This window comes from Rattus rattus, chromosome 8 (genome assembly GCF_011064425.1).
Source record: "Rattus rattus isolate New Zealand chromosome 8, Rrattus_CSIRO_v1, whole genome shotgun sequence".
Classification (NCBI taxonomy): Eukaryota; Metazoa; Chordata; class Mammalia; order Rodentia; family Muridae; genus Rattus; species Rattus rattus.
This window is the reverse complement of record NC_046161.1, coordinates 106,574,031-106,586,843: the sequence shown is the minus strand read 5'-3', so window position 1 is coordinate 106,586,843 and position 12,813 is coordinate 106,574,031. Positions and strand designations below refer to the sequence as shown.

At 50.4% G+C, this 12,813-nt stretch overlaps 1 protein-coding gene across 2 annotated transcripts; it reads left to right on the top strand.

Annotated features, from left to right (window-relative positions):
• The first annotated feature begins 2,132 nt into the window (after positions 1 to 2,132).
• On the top strand, positions 2,133 to 11,247 carry Spatc1l (spermatogenesis and centriole associated 1 like). 2 transcript variants are annotated; one of them, XM_032909757.1, is made up of 4 exons: positions 2,133 to 2,429; positions 5,618 to 5,965; positions 10,169 to 10,320; positions 10,709 to 11,247. In XM_032909757.1, the coding sequence occupies exons 1-4, from the start codon at positions 2,228 to 2,230 to the stop codon at positions 11,033 to 11,035; spliced, it is 1,029 nt and encodes a 342-aa protein (XP_032765648.1). In that variant the 5' UTR covers positions 2,133 to 2,227; the 3' UTR covers positions 11,036 to 11,247. The 2 variants fall into 2 exon arrangements, with proteins under 2 accessions (XP_032765648.1, XP_032765649.1); XM_032909758.1 differs by lacking the exon at positions 10,709 to 11,247 and having other exon boundaries at positions 2,147 to 2,429; positions 5,618 to 5,901; positions 10,169 to 10,270.
• Positions 11,248 to 12,813: the final 1,566 nt, after the last annotated feature.

The window sequence follows — 12,813 nt, the reverse complement described above, 5'->3', positions numbered from 1 at the left end:
CGTACTATCTCATAACTGTCTGTAACTACAGTCGCAGGGGAACCTAACATCCTTTTCTGGCATGCACGTGGTACACAGACATGCATGCAGGCAAAACACAGACAAATACATCTAGAATAAATAAATGAATAGGGTTGGAGAGATGGCTCAGCGGTTAAGAGCACTGATTGCTCTTCCAGAGGTCCTGAGTTCAAATCCCAGTAACCACAGGATGGCTCACAACCATCTGTAATGAGATATGATGCCCTCTTCTGGTGTGTCTGAAGACAGCTACAGCGTACTTATATAATAAACAAACAAACAAATAAATAAAATCTTTAAAAATGAATTAAAATTTAAAGACATAAGGTGATTCAGATCACATCTGTCCCACGTGTAATATGACATATTAAAAGGACAGTGCATCATGATAGATAAATAAAATGTTGACAGGCTGGTGGCTGGATGGCCTTTTCTTGCCTGGGGAAGAGATGGTCTTTCAGTGTGGTTAGAAGCTAGTAGAAGGGACCAGGTAGTGGCACATGCCTTTAATCCCAGCACTCGGAGGCAGAGGCAGGCAATCTCTGAGTTCCAGGCCAGGGGTACCCAGAGAGAAATCTTTTTTTTTTTTTTAATTTTTTTTTTTTTTTTTTTTTTTTTTTTTTTGAGCTGGGGACCTAACTCAGGGCCTTGCGCCATAGGCAAGTGCTCTACCACTGAGCTAAATCCCCAACCCCAGAGAGAAAATCTTGTCTGGAAAAATCTCTCTCTCTCTCTCTCTCTCTCTCTCTCTCTCTCTCTCTCTCTCTCACACACACACACACACACACACACACACACACAGAGCTAGTGGAGGCGAAAGCCCATCCACGCACCGTGATCCAAGAAACTGAGAACGGGGAATTCCTGACTGACTTCTGACCAATGCTTTTATGCGCTCTTAGTGGCTTACATTTAGGTTCCTGTTGCCCTTGTTCGAGGAGAGAAGCCAATCGATCCAGTATTTGATGTTTAGATTTTCTTTTCTCCACAACATCCAAGTTTGCAGCACTTGAAACGCTAGACTAACACAGCTGCCTGGACTGAATATAAGGATTTTTACCTAGGGACCATGCCAATGTCTGCACAGAGTAACCCAGACACTGATGGAGAGCCCCGGACATCAGCAGAAGAGGACCTGGGAGAGGTTGGATTGGCGTTTTCTGGTTGCGTCCTCTCTCATCAAGGAGGACCACACACCCTTGGTGTCTCTGAGCAGTCGGTACCGGAAGACCTGATTCAGAGACAGAGTTCATTTACTTCGTGCAGGAGGAAGAGCAGGGTGCCCAGGTGAGTTCCCAGACAGCTATGTTAGTGGACTACTGTAGCATTGCCAGTCTCAGGGCCACTGGTTCTTAGGACCTCATCCTACTTAATCCAGGGTTTGGCAGGGAGTCAGACAGCCAGTGCTCGGTGTGTGCAGTAGACACAAATGTGCTGCCTGAAGTCTTGTCGTGAGGAAAGTGTGACGTGAATTAAGTGGCCTCCACTTCCAGCCTCGTCAGGGTTCCTCTAGAATCTCCCTGGGACTGTGGGGCAATCGTGGGTCTCTGTCCTAGACTGGTCACTTCGTCTGCTCTCATGGCCCTTGTCCTCCTTAAGTATAAGTTCCAAGGGTGAGACTCAAAAGCAGAATCCCACATCCCCTGTGGGTTCTGGGAGCCCCACTGGCCTATGGTCCCCGTGGAGCCAGCTAATGAGAGATTAACCTCACAGGCACACGTCATGGGAAGAGCAGCTGTTCAGTGACAGCCAAGTTGCCACCGTGGCCTGTGGGCTTCACGTGGTGTGACAGCATGGCCCTCCTATGCGCTGTTCTGGCTGTTTTTGGAAGCTGCTAGAAAGATCTGTCTTCCCTGTCGGGGCTGCCTTCTAGAAGGTCACCCTCCTTCCTTCACATTCCAGAGAGGAGTCAGTGTTATGAACACTCAATCCCTCTTCGGTTTGAGGCCCATGTCTACGTACTTGCATGCATCTGGCTTCTCTGTGTATCGCCAGGCCCAGGTTGCTGTAGGGATGTCTGGGAGCAGGGTGGGGGAAGAAGGACGTTGGCTCCGTGGCACTGCCTCTTTAAGGGTAACGACGTCACAAGGCTGTGGAAGGCCGGGCATCGTGGAACTCCGTAGCCTTAGGCTGTTTCTGTGGGGGGTCTTGGGGCTGTCTTTCCATCTCCATGGGGCCACAGGCCCATATGTGAGCACTTGACACCATGGCGGAGGGGAGCGAGCTAATGAGCAGGCTCATGAGTGAGAACGCAGACCTGAAGAAGCAGGTGCGCCTCCTGAAGGAGAACCAGATGCTGAAGAGACTGCTCAGCGAGAGTTGCCAGGACAGCTGTGGCCGAGGGAGCCGGGACCTGCTCTATCCCAAGGTCCCTACCTACCCTGAGGCCTGCTCCCCCGGGAATGGAGGTGAGGCGCAGGCTTAGCCAAGACGGAGAGCTCGACCCGTAAAGGGTTATAGTATTCAGATAGGCTTGCGGATATGTCAGTTGGTGATGTCTCAAAGCACAGCCTCCTGGCCTGAGGACGGCTCCAGGCCTGCTAAGGTCATCTCTGTTTGGCTGGGCTTGCCTGGGAGGTTTAATTCTGCCCTCTGTGTTTCAACTGATTGAGCTAAGCTGACAATTCATTTGACATCAGATGAAAGAATCACTTGGTTGAATCTGGCTTCAGGAGAGGGGTACAGCACCCACCCCAGAGGGAGATACTGATAGCGACTCTTGGGTGTGTTGGTGGCAAAAACTATGATGCCACCACCTGATTACTAGAGAGTTTCAGCTCAAACCTGTAGCCGTATGTATGTATGTATGTATGTATGTATGTATGTATGTATGTATATACAGAGAGTGGGGTGTGGGGGATATACGTGGGGCGCTGGTTTTCTTTCTGCAAAAAGTAGTTGGTCGTGTTTTAAAAATTTCTTTTCTGTAAAAAAAAAATTCCATTTTTTTACAAACAATAGTGTGATTTGGGATGTGGTGGTTGGATGTGACACATGGCCTTGACTGGAATGTGGACAGAGCCCCTCTCCCAATCTCTGATGTCTGAGAACTCTGGCGACCCAGGGGGTTCAGCTTCCTGAAGGAAGCGATGGCTGTTCATGCCACCTGGCCAGAGTGGGAGGCAAGAGAGATGCTTCAGCTTACTGTTGAGGTAAAAATAAAAAAAGCGACGGAACGGTTCCTGTGCGTACCCTGGTGGCCACGCTCTCTCGCTAGTTCTGAATCCAGTGGGCCATTGGAACTAATTTATCTCAGCGGCTTCACGCTACCCCCATCTACTTTCCGACCTGGTGTCTGAGAGCCATTCCAACACAGCACCCTGTCAGGTTGCCCCGCCCTCACTCACAGCTCTCTTGGCTGGTGTCCACCACACCAGGCATACACATCCCAATTCCATGGTGGGCCCGGTGCATCCGGCCACCATACACTCTCTTGAACTCAATAAAGTTGCCACATGAAAGAACACATCACACAATATCGTCTGGTCCAACTGATAAGATATAATTTGCCCATCTAGACAGCACAAAATCCTGTGCACACATCTATCCCCTAAGAATACTCATAACAGGGCTGGAGAGATGGCTCAGTGGTTAAGAGCACTGACTGCTCTTCCAGAGGTCCTGAGTTCAAATCCCAGCAACCACATGGTGACTCACAACCATCTGTAATGAGATCTGACGCCCTCTTCTGGTGTGCATGAAGACAGCTACAGTATACACATAAAATAAATAAACCTTAAAAAAAAAAGAATACTCATAACAACCTGTAATCTGTGCAGAGAGGATTATAACATGCACCGCCATGTTCTTTCAGCTCCTTCCTCCTTGCTCCGGCCTCCTCTGCCTCTCTAAAACTTTCCTCCCGCCCATCCTTCCTTCTCGTCCAATGATAGGCCTCTTTCTATCCTGTCCCTGCCTCCCCCTGCATAATGACATCAATCTACATCTTACCAAGTCCTTAAGGAGACAGACAGCCCAATGGTAAACTAGATTTGGCCAGGCTTTGTAACCCACTCCTGGGGGGGTTTCTTTGAGACCTTGAGAACCTGCATCTGTTGTAATGGCTTTTTAGAGCCCTTGGGGTTGTCTACCTCTGTCCTCCGATCCCAACCAGCACTGAAAATGTGCTTTGTAGCCCATTGGAGTCTTGTAGACACAAAGCCTACCAGAGGGGTGAGAAGTCCTTCAGATTTCCATTATAGGCGTCCTGTGTCCCAAGGGGGTCCTTGAAGAGGAGCTTGGCTATGTAGGGGATCCTCCTGGGGAGACAGAGTAGGGAATGGAGGCAGAGTTGCCGTCAAGTGGCCGAGAAAACAATATTTGTTGGAGTGGCTGTGCTCACGCAACTGGGTCACCTGTGACATCCTGCAGCGAACGTGTGACGTTTGTAACACAGATGTGCTGTGGTGGTCTTGTGAGCACCTGTTCCCATGGTTCATTGCCGCTAACCACTGTGAAAGATCGACAAACTCCACATCGCCTGACCGAGTTCCAGGGGCGTGAGAGAGGGGTCAAAGTTTAGTCTCGCACTTTTATGTGTGAAATGCGGTGTTTTTTTTCCCAGAACTGGTTGTCGAAGAGACTCTCTTTTTCTCAGAAGTTTTAGGTTTTGGTTCACAGGTCCTCTTTGGTTTACTGCTTCGTGCCGAGCCATTGAACACAGGTTCCCCAGAAAATGTCATCAATGTTTCTAGCTGGGAGCTTTGAGGGTAAATGACAGGCAGGCCCTCAAGGGACGACGGGTCTTACAAGGACAGACAGGAAGGTGTAAGCCTCTTGCTGGCAAGTTGTTAGCTTTTTTCTTATAAACACTTTTGGGGCAGAGCAATGACTCCTGCCTGCGTACATCTTAAGATAGGACGATAGGCTCTAAAAACACTTTCTCAAGTGAGATCGCTTTCCTGCTAAGAGAACAAGCTCTAGGTAGATAAGAACTTCCTATGTCAAAGGATGGGTGGATACGTTACGTTTGGTGAGGACCGGGAAAAAACAAGGCGGTCAAGCATGCACACACCTGAGCTTAGGGGAGGCCGCAGACGGGCTTCACTGAGAGCAAGGAAGGACATCCAGAGATGCTGACGGCAATAGTTTTTTCCTTCAAATACTGACCTTCGAACTCAGGGCCCAGCCCATCTAAGCAAGTGTCCCACCACTGAGCCACCTACCACCTTGAGCCACAGCTTGGCTTATATGATGAAATGAGGTGGAAAGTGGTTGGCTGGGCACATGGGTCGGAGAACAGAGGGACCAGGTGACTCAGGGGTGGTTGGATGTGGGTAAATCTGAAAAAAAAATTTACATTGCAGAAAAACTTATAGGATGGGCGCCGTTTGTGACAAATTTGAAAAGAATGTAGAGTGAGCGTGGTTGTGAGCACACCAAGGCCCACGTGCTTACTGTGGAGTTCATGAAGCCTGGAGGGGCTATCTCCATCTCCGGGTGAAATGCCAGGGAGGGGGAGGGGCTGGGGGAGGGGCTGGGGGAGGGGCAGAGCTCTGGTTGGGAGCTGTGGTTTGCCTCCACAGTCCTGGGCTTCCAGATGTGTCTATGAGAACCACGTCTGACTTACTGTCCTTCCTTTTCTTCCCCACCCCAGGTTCAGATTTTGGAAGGTTTGCCAGCGTCCCTGACACAGCCTCCCAGCTACAGACATCCTCTCTGGAGGACCTGCTTTGCTCCCATGCTCCACTCTCCAGTGAGGACGACGCCTCCCCAGGCTGTGCGACCACCTCTCAGGTGCCTTTCAAGACCTTCCTCAGCCCTCCAGAACTGCACACACGGATTGCCGACAGGAAGCTGTCCTCACTCTTGAGTCCCTTGCAGGACTCCCTGGCTGACAAAACCCTGCTCGAGCCCAGGGAAATCTCGCGACCTAAGAAGGTGTGCTTCTCGGAGAGTAACCTGCCCACTGGGGATAGGAGCAGGAGGACCTATTACCTCAATGGTATGGTACCCAGGCGGCCCTGGGTGGGGAAAATCATGTTTCAGAGACTTAGCTGTGACTCGCTTCTCCAGTGGGGAAGAGTGGGGAGGAGCGCTAGGGTGGGCCCGGGTCCAGGATTAGGTCTGTCCTGATCTTTTGAAAAAAAAAAAAGGGAGATGCTCATCTAAAATATTTAGCTGAAAAAACAAACAAACAAACAAACAAACAAACAACAAACTCTTCATGCAATTCCACATCTAAGAACTTTCGGTTTATGGTCTCTAGGTATTGCCTCCCAGTCTGAGAGTTTCCCAATGTTTTCTGTTTGGCTGGGGACGGGGTGACACTTGAACGTAGTCAAGTAGAATTTCCTGATAGTTTGGTTTTGTTTTTTTTTTTTTTTGTTTTTGGTTTTTTTTTTTTTTTTTTTAGCTTGTGCTTTCTTTAGTGTCTAATTTGGGAAGTCTCTGTTAAGCTCAGGGTTAGAGATGCTCTTTAATCTTCTAGAAGTTCCATGGCTTCAGGTTTTGGATTTAGGTCTCTGCCTAGGTACAAGAGTTTGGGGTATTGTCTGGGGTATGAGGTTTGCATGTAGCAGCTACTCCAGAGCCAGCACTTGAGAAGATGGTTCTTCCTCATGGCGTGACCTCAGCGTCTTGTCAGGAGCCAGCCGGTCCTCTTCCTGCATGTGAGTCTAACCGTGAACCTTGATGTGACTCAGTACATCTGTGTGGATCCACTTGCACTGGATGTCCGTGGCTCTGTGTAAAACCACGAATCAAATTGCTCTGGCTGTTTTAGCAACTTCCTATTTCCTCATTCACATTAGAATCGGGTGGGCCATCTTTACAGTAGGAAGTCTGATGCCATCTTGACTGCAATGATCTTTGACCTACGGACCAAATTATATTGATGTTTTAGACAAGTGGCGTCTTTGCAACGTTGACGTATTTTATTTTGATAATTTTTGACATCAAAATATAATTACATGATTTCCCTTTCCTCCCTCCAGCCTCTCCCATGTACCCCTTCTTTCAAATTCATAATGGCTTTAGTGGTTGATATTTCTGTGTGTGTGTATGTATATGTGTGTGTGTGTGTGTGTGTGTATGTGTGTGTGTGTGTGTGTGTGTATGTGTGTGTGTGTGTGTGTGTGTGTGTGTGTGTGTGTGTGTGTGTATGTGTGTGTGTGTGTGTGTGTGTTTTTTCACGATATAAATGCAGCCTGCTCAGTCTGTATAACTTTACTTGCATGCATATGATTTCAGGAAACTGTATATTTATATTTATTGAGGTATATAAATATATTTATTTATTTGTTTATTTGTGTTTTGAGGCAGAATCTCTATGTGCCTCCAGCCGTTCTAAAACTCTCTATGTAGACTCTGTGTGACCTCAAACTCACAGAGATCCGTCTACCTCTACCTCCCAAGTACTGGGTTTAAAGGCGTGCACCATCCTGTCCGAGTCATAAGTGTTATTAACAACATTTTATATTTCTTAGACACGTAAATATCTGATAGGCAGGATATCTCACATGCGATCCCCGTGAAGGGGTTGTTTGACCACAAAGGGGTCACGACCTACAGGTTAAGAACTGCTTGCTGGCTTAGGCAACGGAGAATCTCTAGTATGAGACCAGCTTGGGCTGCACAGCAAGACCGTCTTTAAAAGACGTGCACAGGGCTTGGGCGGGTTGCCCGATATGCATCGTTAACAACGTAAGGAGAGCCACAGGGGGGTTCCGTGCTCCATCTCCGTCTGTTGTAAAACACATGCACAAGGGGTTGGGGATTTAGCTCAGTGGTAGAGCGCTATAAGCAAGGCCCTGGGTTTCTGGTCCCCAGCTCCAAAAAAAAAAAAACTACACACATGCACAAGAGTGGTGCAAGATGAAGTGGTGAACGGATGGGGACTTGAGATAGGGTAGCCAACTGAGGAACAGTCTGGCACATCCTCAAAAGATCATAAAGCTATGACCCAGGAATTCTGTTCATGTAGAAACGTTCACCCGGGCATCCACCGTGGCTTCATTCATTAGAGTCTAAAGAGGCAAGCCACACAATCACCCATCAACTGATGAGAAGGTGAATAAAATGTTGCTTGTTTATATGATGGGGTCATGGTGCGAGGATGAACCCTGAAAAGGTTATGCTAGGGCTGGAGAGATGGCTCAGCGGTTAGAGCACTGACTGTTCTTCCAGAGGCCCTGAGTTCAATTCCCAGCATCCACATGGTGGCTCACAATCATCTGTAATGGGATCCGATGCCCTCTTCTGGTGTGTCTGAAGACAGCGACAGTGTACTCCTATAATAAACCTTTTTAAAGAAGGTTATGCTAACTGGATGATGTCAGACGTAAAGGTGTGCCCATGTGCTTCGCCTATGTGACATGCCCGTCTTTGACAAATCCATGAGAGTGGTAGTTGCAGGGGCTGGAGTTTGAAAAGCGATTGGGAGTGGAACAGGATTTGTTTGCTTTGGGAGGTCTTGGAAACTTCCGGAAAGAGAGAGTGGTGATGGCTATACGGCTCTGTGTATAACAGTGACCATAGGATCAGCTGCTTGAAAGAGGGTGGGGGATACTATGTGAATTGCATTCTGATAAAGGAGTTTTAATTGACTGGCCAATCAGGTGACCCCTCAGAGGGTTCTCTCTCGGGCGAACTGACTGTTCCAAAGTTAAGGAATGAAAGCAGGGCGCCCATCAGAGGGCTGTTGGCCTAGCCCCTTGCTGGCTTCTTATGCTGGGCAGGACATGACTTGTCACGAGGGTCACTTCCTTTGAGAGAGAGCTCTTCTTCCAAGTGGCTGGGCCAAACTCACAGAGAATAGCAAAGTTCACTTTCTCCGCTGGTCTGTGCACGCCGGTTGTTTTCCCCAGAGGACGCTGGGGGGAGTACAGTTCTGCAGGTACCAAGAACCCAAAGTCCTGATTCTGTCACCTGGGACTCTGCAGGAGGGCAGGAGATGTGTCCTCGACCTCTCTGCACTGTCCGGGAGTGGCAGGGCTGCTGAAAGCACACTTGGGAAAGGCTGGGCCTTCAAGGGAGGTACGAGCGGATGCTACTTCCAAGCGCCCAGTTGAAGGAGGGTGGCGGGGTCCTGGCTTCTCATCTGCTTTGTCTCCTATTCTGTGAGCCCAAGTTGAGGGTCCTGTTTTTCCCATCTACCCAAGCTTCTTTCTGGTTGTCTCCCTTACTGGTTTTTTTTACAGCTGTGCATGCTTTTCAGCACAGTAATGTCCTGGTCAGTGTGTATCATAGACTCTGGCTCAGGGCTTGATACCTGGTGGAGGACTGCTTGCTCTAGGGCCTGCCCCCTCATGTCCCCACAATGATAAGGACAACAGCCAGTCATTCTGGGTCACCCCCAGAAAGCTCAAGGACACAAGGCACCTCCAGCAGGGATGAGGGTCCAGGGACCACATCAGTATGTGGTTATGGGTATCTTGAGTGTGGATGTTAAGCTACCATAATGGATGGGCACAGGGCCTGGACTTCCTGAGAGATGTAGCACTATTCACACGCTGTTGAAGCCTTTGCGTCAGACCCACGGATGACAGGCCTTTTAAATTCAGACGAGGTTCATTTTCCAAAGAGCACAAGGTTTTGAAAGGATTTGGATGTGTACTACACTGTTTAATAATGGTTTCTAGGACACCGGAGGCTGCGGTATGGAGAGGGGTTATCCGGGGGCGGGTTTTAGGGAGATGCAGGTAGTCCTGAGAGGTCTAAGAAGAAGAATAAGAAGAGAATCTTCTGTGGGTCCATCACCCTCTCCACAGACGCGGGCGAGATAGGGTTGATACTGAACTTTCAGACATTAGCCAGTCTTTGGTGGTAGACAGGAAGAGGCTGGCTCTTTCCAGAGCCAGGGTGTGATACCCTGCTCTCCTCAGGGAAGGCTGAGTTGGTGGAGTGGTAGAGCAGCATCCTGGAACAACAGGGGAGAGCCCCATTCTCTCTGGATAGACTTGGGTGCCACCCTTCCTAGGGGCCCCACTTTCTTCTGTAGGTTCACATGGCTTTTGTGTTCTCAGACAGAGAGGGAGCTGTGTGCCCAGGTCTCAGGGGAACACGCGGAGAGCGAACAGAGAGGAACAGTCCTCTCTCAGTCTCCAAATAACCTCAGCTTTTAAAAGATTTTCATGTACTCTGGCAGTGGTGGGGCAAAGGTGCCTTGGTACCTTGAAGTGGTCAGGATGGTACCTGTCTTACCCAGAGATCCAGAGTTTTACGGGTGCCGAGAAGGATGGCCGCATCGTCGGGGAGATCGCGTTCCAGCTTGACCGGCGTATCCTGGCCTATGTGTTCCCAGGGGTGACTCGCCTGTATGGTTTCACAGTGTCCAACATCCCTGAGAAGATCAAGCAGGTACACTTTTGTTTTCCCAGCCCAGGCCTGGTACTTGGGGCAGGCACATCCTGGTGTCAGCAAGTCCTTGCAGACAACTGACTCTACTTTTTTTTTTCTATTTTTTTTTTTTTCCGGAGCTGGGAACGGAACCCAGGGCCTTGCGCTTGCTAGGCAAGCCCTCTACCACTGAGCCAAATCCCCAACCCCTAACTGACTCTTCTTGGGGCCAAGTGTAACCTCCCCTTTCCCCCACAGAAGGCAAGGGCTTGCCCTTCTGAAGTGCGGAAGGGACCAAGGATGTCCAGGGTTCCCCTAAGCCTCCGAGTCTGCCTTGCCCACCTACCTCTGCTAGGGTCAGAGACTTTGCTGATCTGGTGCCTGATTTCCCCTGCCTTATGTCCCTCAGACATCTATCAAGTCCCTAGATGGCTCTGTGGATGAGAAGAAACTGCGCGAGCTGACACATCGCTATCTGACTCTGACCGCAAGGCTGGAGAAGCTGGGCTACAGCCGCGAAGTGCACCCAGTGTTCAGCGAGTTCCTCATCAACACCTACGGCATCCTGAAGCAGCGTCCAGACTTGCGGGCCAACCCACTGCACAGCAGTCCGGCCGCTCTGCGCAAGCTTGTCATTGACATTGTGCCGCCCAAGTTCCTGGGTGACTCCCTGCTACTGCTGAATTGCCTGTGTGAGCTCTCCAAGGAGGACAGCAAACCACTCTTCGCCTGGTGAGCCGCTCGCCTCACCCTTGCCGCAATAAACATGTTTGTTCCAAACCCGGGGGCCCACCCGCGTCCTCCCGCATGGAAAGCTGTCTGGCCCAGCAACAGTGGGGAGAGGCCACCTCCACGTCTGCGCTTGCCCAGGGCATCCAGCAGCTCGGGCCGTGCACAGCCACCGGGCACCTGTTGCCTTATTAAAAGCTTATTTATTTGTTTGCCTTACCTCTGGCTCTTTGAGGGCGTGGTGAGGTGTCTTGGTCTCTGCTAGCCCGCAAGAGCTGTGGGTGGGGGTTTATGAGCAGAACGTGGGGCTCAGCCGCTGTTCAGGCTGAACACTGGAACCCTTCTTAGCACAGCATCCTTGAAAGCCTCAGTCTCCCTAGGGTTGTCCCTAAACGCAGAGCTGAAGGCAAGAGGGTTGTGGAACCCGTAGAGCCTCTCAGAATGGAAACGCAGCCCGGTGGTCAAAGTTAGGGACTTCGGACTGTGACCGTAGATGGTGTCAAGTCTGTGTTTGGCCCGTATGGTTGCGCATGTGCTGAGCTCGAGATAAGCTCTGTGGAGCAGGAATTACGGAAGCAGCAGCAACATAGGGAAGGGGCCACAAGGGATGATGGGGCTTAGTTCTTGGGACCTAGGAGGCCTGTTCTTCTTGGACATTGGCCAGAGTGGCAAGGTTACTGTGACTTCACACTAATTCCGACCCCACAGTTCGTCCCGGTGTGCACATACACGGCTCCAGAGCTAGCCCTACCACACAGGGATTGAACCTTCCGTGGATCAGTGGGGCTGAGACTGGGGATCCAGACACTGACCCTGAGTGGTGTGATACTTGACAGGTTTGACAGCAGAGGTGGCTCAAGCAGTACAGGTAGCTAACCCAAGCCGGTTTCTGTGCTTATCCCCTGAGTTCTGAGAGGACCCCTGTCTTGCTCACTAAAATTGTTGGAGCCAGAAGAGCGACATCCTTGAGGGGCCCCCTCTCTGCTTGGTATCTTTGTTCAGGTCTGAGATGCCTATCAGTGGAAGGGAGTGCCAAGTCCTGGTGAAGGGAGAGGGCCAAACCTGATACCAGGGGACGGGGCTAGCCAACCGGGAGTCGCCTAAGCCCTTGCGAGGGTCTGGCTCAGCGTTGCTATCAGCGTCCCCCTTTTGGAGTCAACCTTTGGGATGATTAAAGCGAGGCAGTGAGCATGACCACGTCCATACAGCATGCAGTAGGAGCTGTCAGACCACAGCCCCATAGCTGTGTCTGTGTTAGCCTAGCCAAATAGGCTACAGACACTTCGCCTTGAAGACAGCAACTGGATGCTTCCTGCAGACCGGAGGTAAGGAATATGAGTAAGTATATGTAGATTAGTTTAATCAGGTAAGGCAGGCTGAAGACACGGAGTGAGAGGAGTGTTGCTCACAATTCCAGTAGGAAGCATCCCCCTGCTGCTGCACAGGGTTGTGTGTGTTGGGGATGGGCATGATGCTTCTAAGGAGTGAAAGGACTTGGAGGTGGTGGAGGAGGAAGTGGAAGAGGAGGAGGAGGAGGAGGTGGAGGAGGAGGAAGAGGAGGACTTGGAGGAGGAGGAAGTGGAGGACTTGGAGGAGGAGGAGGAACAGGAAGTAGAGGTGGTGGAGAAGGAGGAGGAGGAGGAGGAGGAGGAGGAGGAGGAGGAGGAGGAGGAGGAGGAGGAGGAGGAGAGGAGGAGGAGGAGGAAGAGAAGGAGGGGGAGGAGGAGGAGGAGGAAGAGGAGAAGGAGATGGTGGTGGAGGAGGAAGAGGAGAGGAGGGGAAGGA

Bases quoted from the DNA above. Each gene is read 5' to 3' on its own strand.
- Spatc1l (XM_032909757.1), top strand. From the start codon at position 2,228: ATGGCGGAGGGGAGCGAGCTAATGAGCAGGCTCATGAGTGAGAACGCA. The intron at 2,430-5,617 runs GTGAGGCGCAGG...TCCCCACCCCAG, and splicing joins CTGCTCCCCCGGGAATGGAG to GTTCAGATTTTGGAAGGTTT. The intron at 5,966-10,168 runs GTATGGTACCCA...TGTCTTACCCAG, and splicing joins GAGGACCTATTACCTCAATG to AGATCCAGAGTTTTACGGGT.